The following is a 24,054-nucleotide window of genomic DNA, read 5'->3' as shown; positions in this document are numbered from 1 at the left end:
GAGAAGGATGGGTAAGAAGAGCTTCTTGCAATGGCCTTGAGCACTTGTGGGTCTTCAGATGGGCCAACATAGCTCACTTGAAGGCAGAAAAATCTCCCCACCCAGACAGGATTATCACATTGGAGAGGCCTCTCTGTGTGTATATCTCTCTCTCCTCCTTGCTGTCTTACTTGTATAAGAGCTGGTCTGCTTTGGAGGGTGCTGCTGCTTGCTTGCTGCAAACTGTGGATCTTGTGACTTCATTCAGAGTCATGCCAAACAAATGCAATCAAGAGCAACACGCACACCTCTCTCTGCCCGCCCTTGGCAAGCCAGAACCAGGAAGTCATTCCTCCCTGGGCTTTCCTTGTCTCATCAGATGCAGAGGAGGAAGAGGCGGAGGCTGCTCTCCAGAGGAAGGCTCCTCCTGGCTTGTTCTTCTGGAAATGGACCGGCACTCGGGCAGTTTAACCATGTTCACCAAAGAAGATTTCGAAGACGATTGGCTCAAGGTGGCCAGTGGGGTTTTTGGGGAGGTCTTCTGTGTGAGGCACAAGCGATGGAGAACCACCTTTGCAGTGAAGTGCTCCTCTCGCCTTCCCCAGGATTCCAGACGTGACAGGTAATCTGCTTGGCTGCGCTAGGTGCTTTCTTTGGAGAGGGCTCCCTTGGCAGATTTCTGTTGGAAAGGCTCCATGGATGTGCTTGGCTCACACCTTGGCACTAGACTGATCATTGCGCTTGGCCAAAACAAAAAAAACAGCATTCAGTGGGAGGCAAGTTGAGACTGGCCTGCTTTGCTTCAGGCCCACCTTGTCAAGTGCCTGAAGCTAATTCTCTTGGCAGACTTCAACGTGTGTAGAGCTGCACCAACTGGTCAGGCAAGTTGAAAGATACTCGGAGTCGAGTGTGAATTTCATGCTCTTTATTCAGCTCATAGTAGTGAGGAATGCAGTTCCCCCAAAATGTTTGCTTTATATACACTATTTACACAATGGGCCCCACGTGATTGGCTAATTCCGGGATACTCCTGTATGCCAATCGGAATGCGGATTCACTTCCACCTGGAGCTGGATTGGGTGGCTCCTGCAGACCAATCAGACTGCTGCAATCTCAATCCTATTGTTCTGGGACCAGTCAGACTGCTGCAATCTCAATCCTATTGTTCTGGGACCAGTCAGACTGCTGCAATCTCAATCCTATTGTTCTGGGACCAGTCAGACTGCTGCAATCTCAATCCTATTGTTCTAGGACCAATCAGCCTGCTGCAGTTTGGATCCTATTCAACTCAGTACATAACACCCCTCCCCTCTAAGTTCCAGTAGTGCCTGGGAGGTTGCATCCATAGTCCTCAAGGTACGCTGGCCGCCTACGTGTGCGTTGCGTCCTGGGCTGTTCCCTGGTCAGGGGTTCTGGTTCTGGCTCGTGTTCCGAGGCTGCTGGTTGTGATGGGGCTGTTTGGTCTGGCGCAACCAGCTCGCTCTGTCGTGGCTCTGGTTCCGGTGCCCTTTCGGCCTCGCAGGTCCTCTCAGTATTTACTGATTCTGCCTCCCCTGCCAGCCCCTCCTGCTCTACGGGTCTCAATGCCCCACTGTTCCCTTGGGACTCCTCTGACCTGTTCTCCTCCTGGTTTTCTCCTGGGAATCGTCGCCGTAGCTGGTCGCAGTGGCGGCGCCAGCATTGCCCCCCCTCTGTCAGCACCTCGTATGACACGGGGCCAGTCACCCTGGTGACTGTGGCGGGTACCCATGCCGGGCCTGCCCCAAAATTCTTTGCATACACTGGATCCTGGGCCACAAAGGTCCGGGGGTTCCTGCCTTCACCCACCACTACCTCATCCTGAGCTCTGTCGGGGTGGAGACGGTCCAGTCTGATTGCGAGGCGCCGGCCCATTAGTAGTTCCGCGGGGCTCCGGCCAGTCGTTGAGCTAGGGGTGCTGTGCTGTGCTAGAAGGAATGTGGCAAGGCGGTACTCCCAGTCCCCTTGCGTCATGCGGCGTAGGGTGTCCTTGGTGGTCCGCACCATGCGCTCTGCTTGGCCATTGGTGGCAGGGTGGAATGGTGCTGAGCGGATGTGGCGGATGGCATTCTGCGCTGTGAAGGTCTGGAATTCTTCTGACGTAAATGCGGTTCCATTGTCTGAGACGAGAGTGTCAGGGAGTCCATGGGTTGCAAACAGCCTGCGTAGTACCCGGATGGCTGCAGACGTAGAAGTGGATGGTACTAGTGCGACTTCCAGCCATTTGGTGTAGGAGTCCACCACTATGAAGAATGTTTTCCCCTGGAAGGGGCCCGCGAAGTCCATGTGCAGGCGTGACCATGGTGCTCGGGCAGACTCCCAGGACTGCACTGGGGACCTTGGGGGATCTGGGCGGGATTCTTGGCAGGCCTGGCAGTGTTTGACCCAGGTCTCTATCTCTCCGTCAATTCCTGGCCACCATACATAACTCCTGGCGAGGGCCTTCATTCTCACTACCCCTGGGTGTGTCTCGTGTAGGGCTATAAGGACCCTTTTGCGAAGGGGCTCAGGAACGACGACCCTGCTTCCCCATAACAGGCACCCCTTGTGGGCCGACAGTTCGTGTTTACGGGTTCTGTAGCCAGCAAATTCTGGCCCGGGGCTGCTGCTGGGCCATCCCCTCCACACCCAGTCCAGGACCCGGGAGATGACCCTATCTTTCTTGGAATGGTGTGCAACTTCTTGTGCCTGAATAGGGCGGTCAGGAAGCAGCTCCAGGCTCATAACCTCTTGTGCGGGTGCTGGGTCGGGGCCTGTTTCTGGTAGTGGTAGCCTGCTGAGGGCGTCTGCGTGGCCCATCGCCTTCCCAGGGCGGTGAATCAGTGCATACTGGTAGCCGGCAAGGAAAATTGACCACCTGAGAACGCGAGGAGACAGCACTTGGGGGGTCTGCTTTTCGGGGGCAAACAAACCAAGCAATGGTTTGTGATCAGTCACCACGGTAAAGGGCCGCCCGTACAAGAAATCATGGAATTTTTTTACTCCCTTCACGATTGCCAGGCCTTCCTTGTCGATTTGCGAGTAGTTCCGCTCGGCTGCGGTGAGTGTCTGGGAAAAGTATGCCACTGGCACCTCTCTTCCATCTGGGAGTTGGTGTCCAAGGACAGCGCCGATGCCATAGGGTGAGGCGTCGCATGCTAGCACCACCGGCAGCCTCTCATCGAAGTGTGCCAAGACAGAGTTTGAGACGAGCAAGTCCTTGACTGCCTGGAATGCGGCCTCCTGGCGCTGGCCCCACACCCAAGGGGCCCGCTTGTCTAGGAGTCTGTGTAGGGGCTCTGCTACTGCTGCCTTATGGGGAAGGAAGGCATGGTAAAAGTTCAATAGCCCCAAGAAGGCCTGAAGTTCAGTCTTGCCCTTGGGCACTGGGGCATCACAAATGGCCCGTACCTTGTCCCCAGTTGGGTGGACCCCTTCTGCATCCACCATAAATCCCACCTTCGTCGCCAGTGAAAGATACTCGGAGTCGAGTGTGAATTTCATGCTCTTTATTCAGCTCATAGTAGTGAGGAATGCAGTTCCCCCAAAATGTTTGCTTTATATACACTATTTACACAATGGGCCCCACGTGATTGGCTAATTCCGGGATACTCCTGTATGCCAATCGGAATGCGGATTCACTTCCACCTGGAGCTGGATTGGGTGGCTCCTGCAGACCAATCAGACTGCTGCAATCTCAATCCTATTGTTCTGGGACCAGTCAGACTGCTGCAATCTCAATCCTATTGTTCTGGGACCAGTCAGACTGCTGCAATCTCAATCCTATTGTTCTGGGACCAGTCAGACTGCTGCAATCTCAATCCTATTGTTCTAGGACCAATCAGCCTGCTGCAGTTTGGATCCTATTCAACTCAGTACATAACACAAGTTATCAAGCAGAATGTGAAGCCAGCTGAGAAGCAATATATATATATATATAAACTGTTGCATTGCACCCAGGCAAAACAAGACTAGATACTGCAAGGGTTGCCTGTTCTTGTAGGGAACTTCCAAACCAACCAACTGTCTTTCAAATATCCATTATGTAGACGGGCTCTGTCATTCACTGCTGAATTTACCCCAAAGTTTCCATTTAATCCTTGTACGTAATTAAGATTTCTTTTCTTCATTTTTTTTTGGGGGGGGGGGAAGGACCACCCATAAAGCACATCAACTTTTAAAAGGCATTTGAACACCCCTCACTCTTGTGACCCTTTGCACTTTTGAAACCATTACTCAGTCGTACTTTAGCCAGAGATTTTCTGCTCTCTGCTTTCTCCCCTCTTGACACATGGTATACTCTATAGGAGGGTTTCCCAAACTTGGTTCTCCCTTGGCTTTTGGACTACAATTCCCATAATCTCTGACCACTGGTTCTTCTGGTTAGGGATGATGGGAGTTGTAGTCCAAAAACAGCTGGAGACCCAAGTTTGGGAAACTCTGCCCTATAGGAAAAGAAACCTTAAAGGCTAAAAAAAATTAATGAAACAGGTTTTTGTGAACAACGGTCTACTTCATTAAGTGCATGGAGTGTTATTCTGAGGCAGGCATCCCCAAACTTGGCCCTGCAGATGTTTTGGGACTACAACTCCCATCATCCCTAGCTAACAGGACCAGTGGTCAGGGATGATGGGAATTGTAGTCCCAAAACATCTGGAGGGCCGAGTTTGGGGATACCTGTTCTGAGGACAGTTACAGGTAGGTAGCCGTGTTGGTCTGCCATAGTCAAAACAAAAAATAAAAATAAAAAATAAAAAAATACTTCCAGTAGCACCTTAGAGACCAACTAAGTTTGTTCTTGGTATGAGCTTTCATGTGCATGCACACTTCTTCAGATACTGAGGGCTCAACATACTTCCATTGGTCTGTGACTTCTAGGTGGTCCAAGACGTTTTTCTTTTTCCTGCTGCTTTCCTTGGGAAAAACCCGCTGTTTGCTGATGAATTGGAACAAACGCCAGTCTTGTTTTCTCTGGTTTTTTCCGATTCAGAAGCAAACAGTGGGTTTTCCCAGGGAAGGTAGCAGGAAAACAGAGCCCATGTTTAGAAATCACAGAACGAGCGGAAGTGTGGTTGAGCCCTGAGTTGCAGCCATGTATATATGATTGGAGGAACTATAAGCATTGAGGTCAGAAGGAAAGGCAATGCAACTGAACCAAGCACAGCCAGAGGTGCAGTACTGCCTCAGACTGCCTCAAGGCTCTCTAATCATAGCTGTCAACTTTTCCTTTTTTTGCGGGAAATTCCCTTATTCCAGCGCCATTTCCCACTGCAAAAGAAGGGAAGGTTGACGGCTATGGCCGTTTCCCAATGCAAGAAAAAGGAAGGTTGACAGCTATGTCTCTGATGTCACAGAGGGGCTTGCAAGGCCATGGACAGGCAGGTAGTGAACTTGCTTGTAGGAGTACCACTGCTATTCATGTGGTGAACACAATGCATATTGGTCAGGTTCTTAGTGCAGTCCAGGTGTTCTCGCTGCGATGATGACTAAGCTGCGATGCGCTGTTCACACACTTCTAAATCATCTTGATTCTACACTTGAGAAGGGCTGGACATAGATTGCATATGTAACTCCAAACTAGGAATGGAGTTTCTCCAGAATTTCAATGTTGGGTGTATCTACATAGAATTTCAATCTTTTCCATGATGCCAGTTATTTTTTTATTGGTCTTTAAATACCTTGGCCTTATTCTCCAGTCAACAGGGTCATGGGGAGCCCATCAGATATATGCAAAGCAAAAAGCGTCCAAAAAGTGCCAAAATTCTGACGTGCTTTTTCCATACCAAAGGTGCCAATCACATACCCTCAGCCCTTGAAGTGTTTAAAGCTAAACCCCTAGCACAGTTATTATATGGGGCTCAGATTTGGACCTTGGATCTACAGAAGCTGTTCAATCTAAGTTCCTAAGGCATTCCCCCTCCCCATTCCATCCTGTGTTCCAAAAGCTTCATTGTGGTTAGAGGCTAACCTCCCCTCTGTTGAATTATGGATTTGGCGCAGGACATTTAATTATTGGCTTCACCTAAATTTAAAGCCCACTGGTCTACTCCCCTTAGTATTGCAAGATTGTCATGAGAGCTCTTGGACTAAAATTGTTAACCAAAAGCTTTACTTTTCTGGTTTATCTTATCTATAGAATTTCAATCATTTCCATCTCACTCATTGAGCTAGATGAGATGCCAGTTATTTTTTTATTGGTCCTTCTAAAAATATGAACACTTCTCATATATACATTTTTTTTACATATACTATTTTACTCCAGGTTTCCAGGTTTCCAGTGCATAAGCATATACATGCAACAATGCATATAACTGTATAAAATTATAAAAAAAATTAAAAAAATTATAAGTATAAAATTATAAAATAATTATAAAAGCATTATTTTATAATTTTAACTGCTTAACTGTAGTATAGCATGGGACCTGACACACTCTCTCTCTCTCTCTCTCTCTCTCTCTCTCTCTCTCTCTCTCTCTCTCTCTCTCTCTATATATATATATATATATATATATATATATATATATATCAGTCATACCGGTATATTGTGTGCGTATACACACACAATATATGACTTTTGTGCAAATAGTTCTGTATATAATTAGGATTTAAAAAAACAAACAAAAAAACCCCAAACCCAAATCCTGATACAAGAAGAGTCCTGAATCAGGCCAATGGCCAATGGCCCACCTCATCCAACACCTATTCTTCCCATCACCACCTCTTGTGGGAGTGATTTCTAACTGTGTGACGAAGTCCTTTCTTTTGTCTGTCCTGAGCCTTCCAACATTCAGTTTCATTGGATGTCTCCAAGTCCTACTATTATGAGAGAGGAAGAAAATTTTTCCACTCATGAGTATCTTGGACATATGTAGGCACTTGATGCCAGAGGTGATCCAATGAAGGCAAAGCTCAATAGGGTCAGAACCACAAAATTTCATGTATGCATCTCTTTAAACTGGATTCTTCCTCAGTTTCTAATCCAGACTACAGAAATCATTCATTGAAATGCTCACTGGGACACCATCACCATCCTGTCTAGGATTCATCGCTTGGTACCATCTCAGCCGATCTTTTGCACTGACCTGCATCTACCACTGAAGTGAAAGTAGAGTGATGTGTTGTGCTGTTGTTGTAATACTGAAGCAACTGAGCTTGACAACATGGATCTGGCCCAGAAGCAGCCTCACCTTGTGTTCTTATTTGTGTCTTTCACTGTTTTGAGACCAAAACTTAGCAGTAATGCTCCTCATTACCCCCCCCCCCCCCGTAGAAGCAGCACAAAGCATCTCCTTGAAGAGGCAGCCAAGAAAGAGAAAATCAAGTTCCAGCACATTGTGTCCATCTATGGTACCTGTTACAGCCCTTTGGGGATTGTGATGGAATATATGGCCAATGGGTCCCTGGAGAAGATTCTCCCCACCCACCAAATGTCTTGGCAACTCAAGTTCCGGATCATCCATGAGACGAGCTTGGCTGTGAACTTCTTGCACAGCCTCAAGCCTCCTTTGCTTCACCTGAACCTAAAGCCAGGAAACATCCTACTGGATGCCAACATGCATGTGAAGGTGAGGTCAAACTGGGGGGTTCAGGTAAAAATAAAAGGTAAAGGACCCCTGGACGGTTACGTCCAGTCAAAGGTGACTATAGGGTGCAGCGCTCATCTCACTTCAGGCCAAGAGAGCCGGCATTTATCACAGACAGCTTTCCGGGTCATGTGGCCAGCATGACTAAACCGCTTCTGGTGCAATGGGACACTGTGACAGAAACCAGAGTGCACGGAAATGCCATTTACCTTCCCACCGCAGCAGTACCTATTTATCTACTTGCACTGGTGTGCTTTTGAACTGCTAGGTTGGCAGAAGCTGGGACAGAGCAATAGGAGCTCACCCCGCTGCAGGGAATCGAACTGCTGACCTGATTGGCAAGCCCAAGAGGCTCAGTGGTTTAGACCACAGTGCTACCCGTGTCCCTAGGGAGCAGGGTGTGTGTGTGTGTGTGTGTGTGTGTGTGTGTGTGTGTGTGTGTGTAATATATACTGCATGTATGATGCATGTTTGTTTGCATAAAGTCCCAGGTTCTGTCTCTAACATATCCAGTTACAAGTTTCAAGGATGTGAAAGATGCCAAAGGTTGGCATGATTGGGCACCTACTGAGGGCAGTCCAGTGACAAGAGCCCCCAGGACCTGCTTCTCTTATTCACTGCAGCCCTGCTTATTCATATGCCTCTTGTTCTGGCCAGAGGATTTTGAAAAATTGAAATATCCATGAATCTGTGGTTTATAATTAAAGTAAATTCTATATAACACCCATCACTTACACCAACAGACTCTCACACAAGTACAAAAAGGAGCCCATGCCCAGAAATAAGGAGGCAAATGAAGTCACATCAGTGGTAGGCATGGAAGTGAAAAATGTACTTTTATTTCACCTTGACTTCAGATTTCAGATTTTGGACTCTGCAAGTGGATGGAGGAATCAAGCCTAATGGAATACATTGAGAGGTCAGCCCAGAGGGGTAGCTTGAGCTATATCCCCCCTGAGATACTTCTGCAGAGCACCAGCCCACCAGGAACTAAATTTGATGTCTACAGGTGAGGACCAACCTGCTGTCCCTTTGAGTTGCTGGCTATCCATTATCTGGTTGACTTACCTTCTGCCCACTGTTGAGTCTTCCTTCCCACTTCTCGGCTTGCAGTCTGGGCCCAATCCAATCATTAGGCGGAATGAGGAGGAAACTTAAGGTAGTAGGTGCTGAGGCACTTGGAGCAGGAAAAGTTAAGTGTGTTTCCGAGTGCCCCCCTCCCAAGCTAGCCTAATGCCAGGGCCGGCTTGCTCATGAGGCAGCATGAGGCATCTGCCTCGGGTGGCAGAAGTGCAAGAGGCAGTGCCCCTGTGGGCACTCTGCCACCAGCGGAGAAGCAATGCTGGCAGCAGTGTTGGCTTCTGATGAGATCTCACCAAAATGTTGTGGGATCTCCTGAGATTTCGGTGAGGTCTCATTGGAGCCCACTGCCACTTCATGGGTGCCACCACACAACCCAGGTAAGGGAGCTGGTGGCTTGCTGGCATGGCAGTACAGCGGCATGGCACATTTCTGTTTCACCTCAGGCTGTAAAATGGGATGTGCCACCTCTGCCTACTACATTCAGGTATGATGGGATAGTTCCCCTCATTACCTGTGTTGAAGTAACAACATCCAACTGCAGTTTTGTTGGTTTCCATACATGGAAAGGGGGAAGGAGCCATTTTGTCTTTTCTTTCAGGCCGCAAAATACCTCTGGGCCCACCCTGTTGCTCCACATGACCACATTCCATAGTTTTCAAATCCCTGTTTTGTTGAAGCTCCATGTGTAGCTGTTTCCTCCTAATAATGCTTTGTGTTTGTGTTTTTATTTGTTTTCATCTTCATTTCTTTCTTTCTTTTTCAAGCTTTGGGATTGTCATCTGGGAGATTCTTACCCAGAAGAAGGCATATTCAGGTAATTCTGATGGGGTGAGGAGACGGAAATCACCTATTCTCCCAGGGTTCTCCTTTGCAGAATGCAGGTGAGGGATTGGAACAGAAGTTTCAGTACAGGCTTCCAACAACTCCTTCTAGGACAGGGATGGCAAACCTGTGACTCCTTCCATATGTTATTGTCCAGCCATGATGGACAACGGTCAAGGATGATGGGAGCTGGAGTCCCAACAGCATCATGATGGTCACAGGTTTCTCACCTGTGCAAGAACAGTTACATATCCAGAGATCACTTCTTCATAACCCTATGAGCACCACTCCATCAGAGTGAATGGCAAATGTGTTGTTAATGGAGGAAATGCCTTTGCTTTTATTTATTTAGAACAAGTGGGAAAGTGCCCGATGTTGCTCAAGAATTCTAAGAACTACCCCCCCCAAAAAACCAGTGCAGTTTAGAAAGCTTCAGCCTGCCATCTTGATTCAAAATGGCATCCAATTTTATCCAAGCATAGGTGAAAACCTGCTCCTTGATCTCAGGAACCCAAAATTTGATTATATATTAAGGGCTGTGGAAATGCATAGAGAACAAACAACTTTCCAAAACATCTGGTAAATGCCTGGCTTTTTTTATCTGCTGAAATTTATATTGCTCTTGGTTTATTTATTTTAAGCAGTCTATGTTTTTTAAATAACATTGGCGCTGCTTTCATATAAACCGCCTAGCTGCTTCTTTTGAAATCTCCTGTGTTTTTATGACAGGGAAGCCACCCTGTGCGAGTCTTTCCATACATTAACAAAAATTAAAAACAACTAGCTAACTATCTCTTCCATCCCACCCACCCCCAACCCCAGATTTAAAGCCTCCTTTTCAGCTTGGGAAAAGCAAACTCCCAAAGTGAGTAACAACCAAATAAAGAGAAGTTGCACAAAGGGAAATTAAAATGAAAACAATAAAAACAACAGGAAGAAAACCGCAGCAAAGAAGCAGATGTTAAATGAAGTTAACACTTATAAACAGCGGGGTAAAAATCCTTTTGAATCAACCCAGCTTAAGCACCACTCTGTAAAGCCAGTTCAGATGTCTTGGTGGGAGGGCAGGGTATATCTTGACTGGCTCAAGCTGAGGGATTCAACTTGATCTTTCTGGAGAGGATGTTTCTGAAGTGGGCTACCACCAGAAAGGAGGCCCTTTTTGCCACTCACCACAAGAGATGGACAAATCTGCCCGTTTGGGTTTCTCTCAGTTTCTCATTTTTGCCAGCCTTGAATCCAGTGTGTCACAGTGTCACATCAGCTGCTGATTTTTTTAAAGTCCTCACAGAAACCTGTCAGCAATTTAGTGCTCATTTCTCCTAACATACATACACAGTTTTCCCACAGAGGAAAAATATGTGACAGAAGGTGCTCCTTTTTCCTTTTCAACAGGGGTCAAGACAATGGCTGTCATTATCACCGTGGCAACAGGCCAGCGCCCCTCCATGGAGCCCATCCGTAATGACTGGCCAGCGGAATGCCAACAGATGGTTGACTTGATGAAGAGATGTTGGGACCAAGAGCCCCAGAGGAGGCCAAGCTTCACAGGTCTGGTAGCTGAAAAGATTCCTCCTGAGAGCTATTTCACATATGGGATCCAAGTTGGGCTTTTGACCTCATTCAGAGATCGCAGACCATTGATCCATACAGCCCAAGGGTAGGCAACCTGTGGGGCTACTACAACTCCCATCGTTCCTGGCCATTAGTCATGCTGGCTGTTGGGGCTGCTGGGAATTGGAGTCCAAAAATATCTAGAGGACCACAGGGATTCCAAACCTTGAACTGAGAAGAGGTGTTCTATGGTCTCAGGGTGGAATGCCTCACACAGTAGAGAATGCTACTTCTTAGATCAGGGATGGGAACCTGTGGAACTCCAGATGTTGCTGGACTTCAACTTTCATCATCCCTAGCCATTGGCTTTGCTGGCTTCTGGGGCTGCTGAGAGTTGGAGTCCAACAATATACAGAGGGCTACATGCTCCTCATCCCTGAGCTACTCAGATGATGCCCAGTCTGAGAGGCAGCTCCTCCTCAGGGTCTCAGGCAAGGGTCTTTCCCATTACGTCCTACCTGAGATCCTTTGCCTCTTGATGCCAGAGCTTGAACCTGAGACTTTCTGCATGAAAAGCAGGTTTTCTGCCATGCTGCCACAGAGAAGGCCCCATCTACCATATCTCTGGAACATGGACCACAGCCTCCCCAGAACATGTAGGATCTGGTCCCCACAACTAATTGGCATTTCAACATTCTTCAGCTGCATGGGAAATGGAACTGCAAGTCCTTGAAATCAGCTCATTCCCAATCTTTTCCACTTCCTTAGATGTTGTGGTGGAGACGGACATGCTATTGTCCCTAACCCAATGCCCCGTGGTGGACCTGGAGAATGAGCGCTTCTCCAGGAAGATGTCGGTGAAGCCTCCTTTCTCTAGAAGAGAACAGGTAAGGGGAAAGGTTTCCTGCTACCTTATTCATTTTAGGCAGAGCATTTGCCCTAAATAGGAAGGGAATTTTCTGTGGGTTGCATCTTAAGAAGGATACAGAAGTAGGATCTGAAATGATGCAAAACATCTCAAGGTCAGTTGTGGGACTTGCTGTTCTGATGGGCTCTGCATATTTGTAGTTCTCCAGTAGACACGATTCCTGGATAGATAGATAGATGATGGAAAGAAAGAAAGAAAGAAAGAAAGAAAGAAAGAAAGAAGATAGATAGATTTTTTTCCTTTATTTTCAAAAAGGACATACAAGGTGAACAAAGAAAGGAATGCCTTCGTGTAACAAGTGTGTAGCACACAAAGTGAAAATGAATATAAAACACAGCACAATCCAGTAAAGAGGCCTTTTAAAAGAGATATCATGACAGAAAACCACATGGCTCATGTTATTACATTGCTAACTGTCTCCATGCTCTTTCCCATGTCTTCAATACAAAGAGAAAAGGTATAAATGGATCCGGTCCCTTTCAGGAAGCACACAACAGTGGTGAGTACCTGCTTTTGTAGGCTCTGAAACACATTTTGGAGTTCTGCAAAGTCCTACTGCTCAACATGTTCTGTTCCAAGCTGGATAAGGGAATCTGACCTTAGTGCATTGTCCTGAATCTTGAGATAGCATTTGCCCATTATTCCCCACTGCCCTGTTCTTGGTTTTGAGAGGTGTGGTGGCTAGCAGCAACTTTCAAGTCATTTTGAGAGTTCTCGGTCTGAATGGAGGTTGGAAGTTAGGCTTACAAACATAATTAATTGGATCAGTTAAAGAAATTATCTCAATGACCTGTTAGCAACTAGAATGTAAGTAGCTGAAAACCTATTGAAATATACTGAGGTAATGATATAAGAAACAGTTGTGTCTTGAGCAAATCAAGTCCCAATCAATGGGTGTTTGTGTCTAATTCCAGCATCAATTTGGGGTCAGACAGAAAACCACAGTTCACAAACCTATTTGGCGTGAAAGTTCAGGCTGGTGACCCATATGGAAAGGGAATAGAAGTAGGGACAGGGGGTAATCTCAAACTGAGCAGGCAGAATGCATTGCTTCTTGTTGCAACCTGCAGTATAATTTGGGTGGGAGCAGGAAATAAGCTTGGTGTAAGATATGAAGTGACTACTCAGGGCACAAGGAAAACATTACCACCAGTTGTATTGGACTTCTTATTGCTGACCAATCCAGTAGGACAGCTCTGTCTGCTTGAGAATGTAGAGAATGGCACAAGCAAATATTTACAGACCCTAGAATGCAAATTTAGCACCATATATGACAGAGATGGATCATGCAGTATATCAGAGCCAGTGTGGTACATTAATTAATTAGAGTGTTGAACCTGGGAGACCAGGATTCAAATCCCCACTCTGCCATGAAACTCAATCTTGGGTGAACTTGGGCCAGTCACCATCTTTTCAGCCTATCTCACTAGGTTGTTGTGAGGATAAAATGGAGAGAGGAAGAAACATCTATGAAATTTTGAGCTCCTTGGATGAAAGGTGGGATGTAAATTAATTAAATTAATAAATAGCTTGGCCACAGCAGTTGAGAGTAGCACTTCATAGATGGCATTGGGCCACATTTCAGCAGAACCAAAGCACATGATATCACCTGATCTCATTGGTTATGTTCTCAGCACCTTTTACTTTTGTTTCAGCAGAGAATGAGAAGGATCAATCCCACTGTTTCCCTCAGAATGAGGTTGAAAGCTTGGAAGCTCTGATAATTTCAGAAGAAGTTAGCAAGAGCCATGAAGACACCCTTCACCTCATGGTTGCTTCAGGAAACCTGGAGAAGGTGAAATTCCTGCTGAAGCAGGGAGCTGATGTCAACGAGAGGATAGCCTGTGGCTACACACCCCTCATCCTGGCTGTCCAAAAGAGGTCTCTGGAGACCATCGTGCTCCTTATCCAAAATGGTGCAGATGTCAACATGGCCGATGAGGACAACTGGTCACCTCTCCATTTTGTGGCTCAGAATGGAGACGACAGGATTGCACGTCTCCTACTCGATCACAAGGCCAACGTCGATACCCGAGAACTTGATGGGTGGACGCCCCTCCACTTGGCCTCTCAGAACAACTTTGAGAATGTGGTGCGGGTTCTCCTCTCACGCCAGGCTGATCCCAATGCTCAGGAGAATGAGGGACGGACTGCCTTGCACATGGCAGCCTGTTATGGGCACATCAAGCTTGTTAAAATGCTGGCCAGCCAAGGAGCAGACCTGGAAAAGAAGCAGAGAAACCTCCGGACCCCTCTGCACCTTGCTGTGGAGAAAGGCAAATTCAGGGTGGTCCAGTACCTTCTGAAGAATGGCGTTGAAGTCAACAGTCTGGACCAGAATCACTACAGCGCTCTGCATATGGCTGTAGTGAAAGGGAAATACCTTATCTGTGAGAAGCTGATAAAATATGGAGCCATTGTGGACCTGAGGACAGATAAAGGATGGACGCCTTTGCACCTGGCTTCCATCGAAGGCTACGTGGACATTATCCACCTCCTGGTAGACAACCATGGCAAAGTGAATGCCAGAGGAAGCCTGGACTGGACTCCCCTCCACTTGGCAGCACGTTACAGTGAGGCGGGTGCAGTTTCCGAGTTGCTAAGGAGTGGAGCAGACCCCAATGCTGCTGAGAATTTGGGCTGGACTCCACTCCACCTGTCAGTACAGCGGGGGGCTTTTCTCAGCATCCTCAACCTCCTTGAGCACAAGGCAGATGTCAACATCAGGAACAAGGTGGGTTGGACGCCCACGCACCTTGCGGTGCTCAAAGACAATGTGGCCATCGTAAAAACTTTGCTGGATGCTGGGGCACTGCTGGAGCTGGAGGACAATGCAGGGTGCACACCGCTCCAACTCGCCATCAGGAATGAAAAGCAAAGCATTGTGGATTTGTTGCAAGGCGCGGAGTCCTCAAAAGCCAGCCCAAGGAGTCAGGAGGGATGAAGGGAAGGCTTCAAGAAGACATCCAAACAAATCCGAGGTGGAACTGGATTGGCCTCAGAGTTTGGGAGAGGGTCAGTACTAGCATGAGGAATTCAAGTGGGCAATAATTTCTCTGCTTCTGTGTATGTTCCCTCATAGGACATGTTTGAGTTTGTGCCATTGTCCTATTAGGCACTTTCAGGAAAGTTGGTTTGAGATGTGGCAAAAAAATAATGATGAGTCCATTCCATGGGAAATTTATAGGTGGTATCTAACTCCTCTTAAATGTTCACATCTGCCAGGCAGCTCAAAGTGCTGAAGAAGATGGATCATATCCAACCAACTTCTGCTAAGGGTAGACTCGCTGAAATTAATGGACCTAAATTAAATAAACCTATAAATTTCAGTGGGTCTGCGCAGAGTAAGGCTAGAATTGGTACAAGCTAATATAAAGAGTTGGAAACAAAAGGTTCACCCAGACTTCCACTTGCCCACTGCTTTCTCCCAGGAAAACCTGATCTCTACTGCTGAAAGGAGCAAACGTCAACTGGGGTTTTCTGTGGATTGGTGTTTGTTCCGAATCAGCAGTAAAGAGTGAGTTTTCCTGGGGAAAGTAGTGGGACAAATGCAAAACTGCTCAGATCCCTGTTTTCTAGGCACAGGGCAAGCATAAGTGTGGATGAGCCCTAACAGTGAAATCTTAGAAATGGGGTCACCCAACTGTAATTCTATTTACGATCTTGAACAGTCTCCTGCCAGATGTGTGGGTGCTGCAGATGATAAAAACAATGTACTACTTTTGAGAAGGCTCTCTTCACACACATTATTTCAGTGATCCACATAATGAGAATAAGTCATTGTTATCCCCATCTTGCAAAGGAACAGATGTCTCTGCTGTACCCGGAGTCAGATCATTGCTCCCACTAGTCCAGCACTGTACAGACTGAAGATCAATGGCTCTCCAAAGTGGGATTTAATTGGCTCCAGTATGCAGCCAGGAAGATTATGTGCGACGGAAATTTAATTGTAGGTGTTTTGTGTGTGTGTGTGAAGTTAGGCAATATGAAGTTTAATAGGGTGTTCGCTTGCTAACTTAAATAAAATAGAAAATGAAGACAATTAGTTTCCTTTCAGTCTAACTAACTTTATTAATGTGACCTTGTTCAGCCCAAGGACCAAAGCTGGGGATGGGGGGAACGTGCCAGTGGTGGGAGAGGCAAGAAGTGGGCAGAGATACAGAGGGGAAAGTGGACAGAGTAATGGAAAGGACTTTTACCTTTGCACAACAGGCTGAAGTTCAGCCACACAAAGTTCAGAGGTTTCTACAACCACAGACTCACTTGAAGCTGTCCATTCAGACAAGCAAGAGGCATCACCGCAGTACCAGGAAACATTTCTACCAAGGAAAAGCACCAAAGAAGGTGCCAAGTATGATCAATAAGAGGGGTGGCTTGGAAAACTGCAATTGGAAAAATAAAGCCCCAGAAGGATTAAAAGCCTCACTCCCTTCACTCGCCTCAGAGGGAACATGGGCCTCATAAATATTAAAAGAGGAGGAGGGGCCAGGCTGGGAATCAGGCTGCCTCCCAAACTACAGAGCCAATTAAACCTAGTCAAGGCCGCAGGATCTGAACCAATATTGGCCATGGTAGCACCCAAGCGATCCAGCGTTTGCTGAGGAACTGCTGGGTCCAGTGCTGAACATAGTAACTGCGATGGGCCTCTAAACACCCTTTTTGAAGGGAGAGCAGGACTAGGATTCCTTTTAACAGGCATCCTAATCTCCTCTCTTATAAATGGGATACCAAAAGGACACAATTAAAGCACTTAGGCTGTTAAATTGGCGCTCCCGACAAAACAAATAGGCGCTCCTGCCCTCTAAACTGTGCCAAAATGGCTGACTTCCCAGGGAAACCCCACCACCAGCCTTAACACAAAAGGGGGATAGCAAATATTTGCCGAGCTAACATAGAGGGCACTCCCAGTAGCAATCGGCTAGCTAAACAATTAACAATCACTCCAACATTTGCCCCACACAATGCAAAATTTATGCTGCAGCCGCAATTATACCGCTCAAAAGCCTCAGCCCCAAGAGCCCGAGGGGAAGCGGGAAGCTCCGCAACTGAGAGTGCTTGAAGGCACAAGCCCACAGAGCAAAAAAAGCCCCTCTAAGAAAGCAATATAAAAACGCTGGGCTAAGATTTTTTTAAAGCAGCGGCAAACTCCACCGGGAGAGCTCTAGGAGCAACCACCTCGTGAGCAAGGCCCTTTAGGGGACTGGCTTAAGAAGCCGCTGCGCAAAGCCACAAATACAATTTAGCAAGCAATGGGGAGCGAACGCCTTTTTACCAGCTGCTGCCAAAATTACAAAGAAAACCAACAGCAGCGATAAGCTCCAAAACCCTAAGGGGCGCTAAGGGGCTGCAGACCCCGTGGAGCGAAAGCCCCTCTAAATGAAGGGCAGGGAAGGGAAGGGCAAGGTCGGGCAGGGCTCAGTATAATAAAACAAAAGAAGGAAAAAGGTAAAGGAATTTGGGAAAAGAAGGGATAATGGAAAGAAATCACCAGGCGATCTGTCGAAGGTAAGTCGCTCTCTTGGCTGCACAGAGAACATGCTGTTGCTGTTCCAAATGCACGCGCTGAAAGAAGAAGCCCTGGGTCATGTTTGGAATAGAGTAGTTGCTTTGTATTGTATTAAACACAGCTGGAAGTTGGTTTGGTTCAGTAAACCATAGGTAGCATACTAGCCACAAGTTATCCAGGTTTGGACACAAGAAACTATGTTTAGTTGAAAACAGATACGAACCCTTCCAGTCTGCAATTCAGGGAGATGGGAGGGGAAAGCACATGAAGCTCATGCATGGAAGGCTAAACTATGCTACAGCTCAACGTTACAGGAGAACACAACCAGCAGTTTGTCAAGGGCTAACTACAACTTTATGGCAGAGACAAGTTTTGAACTAGTCAAGGACTTCCTGGTTCAGGGTTTGTTCACAACATCTAGAGAGTACCACACTGGGAACCCCGATGCAGACATTATTGAGATAGATGAACCAACCTTCTGATTGGTTGTACAAATGCAAGGTGCCATTTTTTTCAGTGCTCTACTGTACAGTGGACACTCGGGTTGCAAACGCGATCCGTGTGGGAGGCGCATTTGCAACCTGCGCCGCTGTGTCTGCACACGCCGTGATGCAATTTGGCGCTTCTGTGCATGCACAAAGCATGATTTAGTGCTTCTGCGCATGCGCGAGCACCAAAACCCAGAAGTAACCCGTTCCATTACTTCCTGGTTCGGTGCAGTGTGCAACCCAAAATCGCGCAACCTGAAGCGGCCATAACCCGAGGTATGACTGTATGCATCTAACTACTTGGCAAATTGGTTGTAGTAATTGCCCTGCCAAGTAGTGTGTGTAGAATTCCCATTTTCCCAGAAGAGTGATACAATTCTTTTGCCCTCTTGGCGATGATATGGATCACTGTCTTGCCCAGCAAGGCATGACTGTAATTCACAGCTTCTGCATCCCAATTTCAACCGAGGAGGAAAGAGTGAACCTTTCCTCTAATTGTCTTAATTTTCAAACCCAAACTGTTCCAACACTCCTGCTAGGCCTTAAACTGTTTTGATGATGGTTAAGCTTTCAAAATAAAAACATTAAGCGAGGATTTAATTGCCGATAGATAGCCCACTCCCGTTGTGACTTGTGTGTGTGTATCTGCTGGGGATATGAATTTTAAGAGTATTACTCTCGAACCATCCCCTTCCCCGTTAAGCTTCTGCAAGCAAGCAGATGTACATATTTTAAAACCTGCAAGCTGCGCCTCAGATTTAGCCCACAGCTCAATCTGCTGTGATCAGTCCTCTTTCCTTGAGGGGTCTGCATTTCCCACTGGGTGGGGGAATTTGCAGTGCTTTTCTTCTCTTTAATCTCATTGGAACAGAACTCAGGAACTCAGAAAAGCTGGATTAGGATAATTTTCATGTTTTGGCTACAATGGAGGGCTCCAGCACTGATCCATCAGAGCTCCCTGAGGCATGCTTAGTTGGGAACAAGCACCGATGAACCCAGCAAATGTGTGTAGAATTAAGCAGAAGGTGCTTGGATGAAGTTTGTTGTGCAGAAATGCTACAGCTACTTTTTGGAATGGGGAAGGGGGACTGGGCAGTAGCTGGGTGAGAGGGATAAGCTAGGCAAGGCATTCACGAAGGAGAAGTCTTCTGCTGGCTGTTAGTCAAGATGGCTCTATGGAACTTCCACTAGCAGAAGAAGTCTACCATTGAATACCAGTTGCTGGGCTGGAGGCAACAACAGGAGACAGCTCTCATCTGCGTGCCCAACTTGTGGGCCTCTCATAATCATTTGCTGAGCTCTTGTGATGTTCTTAAGTATTATATGAGGACTTAAGTTCTCCTTCTCCTTGTCAGAAAGGGTGCATTCCCAAGTAGAGCCTGGCATTCTTATGCAAGAGAAGACTGTGTGACTCCTGTTGAAGTTGGGGTGCAATTCAGCTTACAGAAAGGGGTTTGCATAGGGTGAAAACATAGAGCAAAGGATCTCCAGATCCCCAGACTAACCCTGTACATTTGATGTTGCAAAGGAGGGCAACCAAGATGATTAAGGGTCTGGAAACTAAGCTTTACGATAAATGTTTGAAGGAGCTGGGTATGTTTACCCTCGAAAATATGGGTATGTACTGAGAGGATCCATTGAAAAGCAACTGTACCAAGAGGAATTATTGTGAAAATAAGAAATATTGGTGGAGGAGGTGATTTCATCCTCGCTCAGGAACCATATTACCAAAGTCCACCCCTGCCCCTTTCCAGAAGTTCTCTGAAGCAGGGGTCTTCAACTGGTCCAGACCCAAGGTGCACCTCTGACCCACTTCCATGTGATTTATGCTGTAATGCTAATGAGGCACATTAGTAATCTTAATATATACCTAGTGTTGCCTGAAGGTTACTACTAAAACAACAACAACAACAACCCAGTTATTTTTACAGTTGTTCTTAGCCAAAAGGCTTAGAAGCTATTAATGACCATTAGTACTTTTTATTAGGAAAAGACTCATGGTTGCAGCTGAGCTAAGCAATGCAGTGGAGACTTCTGCTTTCTAGTCCCCAGCAGAGCAGTTCTGGATGAAGTCTAGAAAGCCAGAGAAACAGACTTGAAAGTGAACAGAGGGTCCCTGCTCCATAGAGAGCTCCCTTAGCCCTCTATCTTCTTTCTTGAGAGAGAGAAAAGGGGCTCCTGCCTTTCTCCAGCCACTCAAGGAAACTGAAGGAACGAGAGTGTCATCAGAAGAATGTGTTTTAGCCCAGAGAAACTGTATCCAACTGTATTCTTTGGTTTGGTGAGCCTTAGCTGCAATCCAACACAGCAGCAATGGCTTTGCTGTGACTCACCATGGCCTTCTAACCCAACATCGGCATCCTGACCCACTGGTTGAACACCTGTGCTCTAAGGCACCCAGCAAGTTGGCCAGGTACCAACCCTGTCCGTGGGAACTGCTGCCTCTTTGGAGACTCCCATCACCTTACAGGTTCTGAAAAAACAGCCAAACATCTCATGTTCTCATTTTTGCCTTCAAGATAACAAGAGCCTTGTCAAGCTCTGGAAGTCTTAACCCGGCTGCTGAAGCGTTTTGCTCTAATCCGCTTCTTACATTCCTTAATTCTCTGATTTGCTGGAATTACCAGCCTTTAATACGGTGCACAATCGTGACTGCATTGTAAGCAGAGTACAGGTGAAGTCTTGCCTCTTTACTGATTGAGAAATTGGATATATGTTAACATACTTTTCAAATATAAGGTCACCTCCCCTGGGGTGGGGGCTGGGGGAGAGACATCCCTCTTTGTAATGCCAGATTTTCATCAGCCTGGATTTTGGTTCCAGTGGAAAAAGTTAGAATTTCATATCACTCTTTGCTGGGCAGGCTTCAGAGGCAACATTTTTATTGTAGAAAATGCAGGTATGAGAAATGATGCTTTGTTTTTTTATAGTATTTCTTTCTGTTAAAGTTCAACACAATGGCTCCATGATATATTTAAAGCAGCAGCATACCATTTTGGATTGTCATGGCTTCCTCCAAAGAACCATGGGAGCTGTAGTTTATTAAGGGTGGTGACAGGTGAGAGCTGCTAGGTAAAGGTAAAGGGACCCCTGACCATCAGGTCCAGACGTGTCCTACTCTGGGGTTGCGGCGCTCATCTTGCTCTATAGGCTGAGGGAGCCGGCATTTGTCCGCAGACAGCTTCCGGCTCATGTGGCCAGGATGACAATGCCGCTTCTGGTGAACCAAAGCAGCACATGGAAACGACGTTTACCTTCCCGCTGGAGCGGTCCCTATTTATCTACTTGCACTTTGACGTGCTTTCGAACTGCTAGGTGGGCAGGAGTTGGGACTGATAAACGGGAGCTCACCCCGTGGCAGGGATTCAAACCGCCGACCTTCTGATCAGCAAGCCCTAGACTCTGTGGTTTAACCCACAGTGCTACCTGGGTCCCTTAAGAGAGCTCAGAGAGCTGCAATTCCCAGAGTGGTTTAACAATCAATCCCTCTTCCTGGGAAACTCTGGGAATTGTAGCTCTGTGAGGAGAATAGGGGTTTCCTAACAACTCTCAGCACACTAAACACTAAAGGCCATCTCTGGCAGAATCATAGAATTGTAGAGTTGGAGGGGACCACGAGGGACATCTAGTCCAACCCCCTGCAATGCAGGAATATTTTGCCCAACATGGGGCTCAAAGCCACGACTTTGAGTTTAAGAGTCTCATGCTCTACCGACCCAGCTGGCTATGTGAAAATCATTTAGTTATCCTAGTCCCAAGCTGCACACCAGAACCAGCACTTTGAATTTTGCCTGGTAGTTTAATGACAACCAGGCCAAGGAAGCTTCCTGCACCCTCGCTCCCATGGGTCCTGGCCACTATTTCCCATTGGTAGAAATGGAACGGGACTTAGTTACGTATGTGAGTAACAGGTGCCCACCTGTTTTCAAACTTGGCATGTGCAACCTGCCCATGTTCTTTCCCCCCTTTCTTTTCTCTCTCCAAAGTAAATCTCCCTTTGCTAACAAGGCTTATTGCTGGTATGAGATGGCAGCCTTCACATGCAATCCTAGCCATGTTTGCTTGGAAAGAAGTCCCACTGCATTCAAAGTACTTGCTCCTGTGTGAGCATCTATCAGATGGCAACTTTGGTCACAAATAACATTTTTCCAATTTTGTGTTCTCGAGGGCTGCTGAGCATTAAAGCCCTGCTAAGTCACACTGAAATCCTTCTGCAGCCTCACACACAGCCAGGGTGTATCCAGGATAACACAGTACCGCGTTTAATTAAAGTCACACAGCATTCTGTTAGATCACAGCCTCCAAAGCTATGACCAGAGAAGGAGAAGTGGTGGGGGTGGGGTCACCGCAAAGCAACAGTGGTGGGTGGCGAAAAAACTTTTAGTTTTGAATCCAGGATTCATGCTGCAAGTTGTCCTTCAGTGCTGGAAGCGGGGATAAATATTGCACTTCAAGAAGTAATGGAGGTCTTTAATTAACAGGGAGATGAAATGCCGGGTCAAAGTGACTTTTGCTGCCACTTGACATCTGAGCGCTGGCAGCAGATTCCTTTGATGGGTGATGCTCAGGAGGATGTGATGGCCTGAGTGGATCAAAGAGAGAGACGGAGACCACTTGTCCAAACTGGAAAAAGGGCACAGTGCTTTCTGCTTTTTTAGATAGTGGTTAGAAATTAAGCTTGTCAAAAGAGCTGCATTCCCCTTAAAAGCACAATTACGGTATATTCTCAGAGATTTGCCTGCTTATGTCTTGCCAAGGTCAAAGGAACTTTTTCACACAGCTTTCTGCGGGGAAATATGGGGAGACCTTGAAAGCTTTTGGTTTCACGCGGCTGAGTCCAGTTCCTATCCTCAAACACTTGAAATGCTACAAGCCTGTCGAAAACAAGAGAAAAGAGGATGGAAGCTTCAACCCCCCCCCCCCCAACCCTTTGGAAATCTTTGATTAAAAAAAAATCTTAAGAAAACAGAAATTGCTGTTAAGAGCAGATTCTTTTTTTCTTTCTTTTTACAGTGCTCTCTGTTGGTTTCATTAGATATTACAAGTATTCCATTCATCTTCAAAACAACATAGAATACAGAAAGTAAAAAGAAAAAAGTCCTGGAAAGTCACCCATACTTAATAAAGATGTTCAACACCTTATGTCTTCGGAGCCTTAAATCATGGTTAAATAATCTTCTATTTTTTGAAAGTGACTTCCGTCTACCTCACTACAGGTCCTTTCTCCCTGCCCACCTTTTTCTTACTGCGTCCTTTATCACCTTCACAATCATCAATATTATACAAAATACATAATCCATCCATCATGCAATTTGCAAAAATTAGTCAAATCCCAATATTTTAATTGGGAACAATGTGTTTTATATATATATATACCCTCTGTAACACTCCCACTCCTTTATAAACTTTTGTTTTGTTAGATTCCTGATTTTTTCCATCATTTTTCCAAGTTCCAAACAGTCAAACAGTTTAATCTGCCATTCCTCTTTCGTTTGAATTTTCTCTACCTTCTGTTAAGAGCAGATCCTTTCTTCCTCTTGGCTTGACTTTGCTTAGGTTGAGTATGGAGTTCAGACTAGATTCAACTGATCCCAGGATTTACTGCACACCAAGAGTCTGAGGCCTCCAACTTAAGGCATACTGCTACAACTGCATCACCATCCCAGGTCTGCTGCAAAGCTGCAGATTTAACTTTCTGGATGCCTTGGAAAGTCATCTGTTTATTCTATAGTTTTTGGGTGCTCCACTCAATGCTACACCAAACAAAATCAGGTGATTGGGACATCGTCCCTATGAGGAGAAGCTGAAGCCTGTGAAGCTTAGGGCAAAAGGTGACTGCATCGCAGAGGGTTATAAAATGGCACATAATGTGGAGAAAGGAGAGAGAGACTCAGAACTGCCTCTCCCATTCTCATAATGCTATAACCTAGTCCTAGACCTAGGGGGTCACCCAACAAGGCCAACTAGCTGCAGATTCAGGAAAGACAAAATGAAGTACTCTTCACACAGCTCATTGTTATGGAAATCCTTGCCATAAGTTGCAGTGGTAGTCATTAGCTTAAAGGGTAAAGGTAAAGGGACTCCTGATCGTTAGGTCCAGCCACGGACAAGTCT

The 24,054-nt window shown here is 46.4% G+C and overlaps 1 protein-coding gene across 2 annotated transcripts; it reads left to right on the top strand.

The window, feature by feature from the left end:
* Nucleotides 1-345: 345 nt before the first annotated feature.
* On the top strand, nucleotides 346-15,979 carry ANKK1 (ankyrin repeat and kinase domain containing 1). Of its 2 annotated transcripts, none has more exons than XM_033172468.1 (8): nucleotides 346-601; nucleotides 7,247-7,541; nucleotides 8,417-8,568; nucleotides 9,407-9,456; nucleotides 10,860-11,015; nucleotides 11,787-11,905; nucleotides 12,397-12,445; nucleotides 13,605-15,979. In XM_033172468.1, exons 1-8 carry the CDS (start codon nucleotides 426-428, stop codon nucleotides 14,888-14,890), a joined length of 2,283 nt encoding a protein of 760 aa, XP_033028359.1. In that variant the 5' UTR covers nucleotides 346-425; the 3' UTR covers nucleotides 14,891-15,979. The 2 variants fall into 2 exon arrangements, with proteins under 2 accessions (XP_033028359.1, XP_033028358.1); XM_033172467.1 differs by having other exon boundaries at nucleotides 13,602-15,979.
* The last annotated feature ends 8,075 nt before the right edge of the window (nucleotides 15,980-24,054 follow it).

The sequence above is a fragment of the Lacerta agilis genome, chromosome 15, assembly GCF_009819535.1.
Source record: "Lacerta agilis isolate rLacAgi1 chromosome 15, rLacAgi1.pri, whole genome shotgun sequence".
Lineage (NCBI taxonomy): Eukaryota > Metazoa > Chordata > Lepidosauria > Squamata > Lacertidae > Lacerta > Lacerta agilis.
Note: the sequence above shows the minus strand (reverse complement) of the source record. Positions and strands in the feature narration are given on the sequence as shown.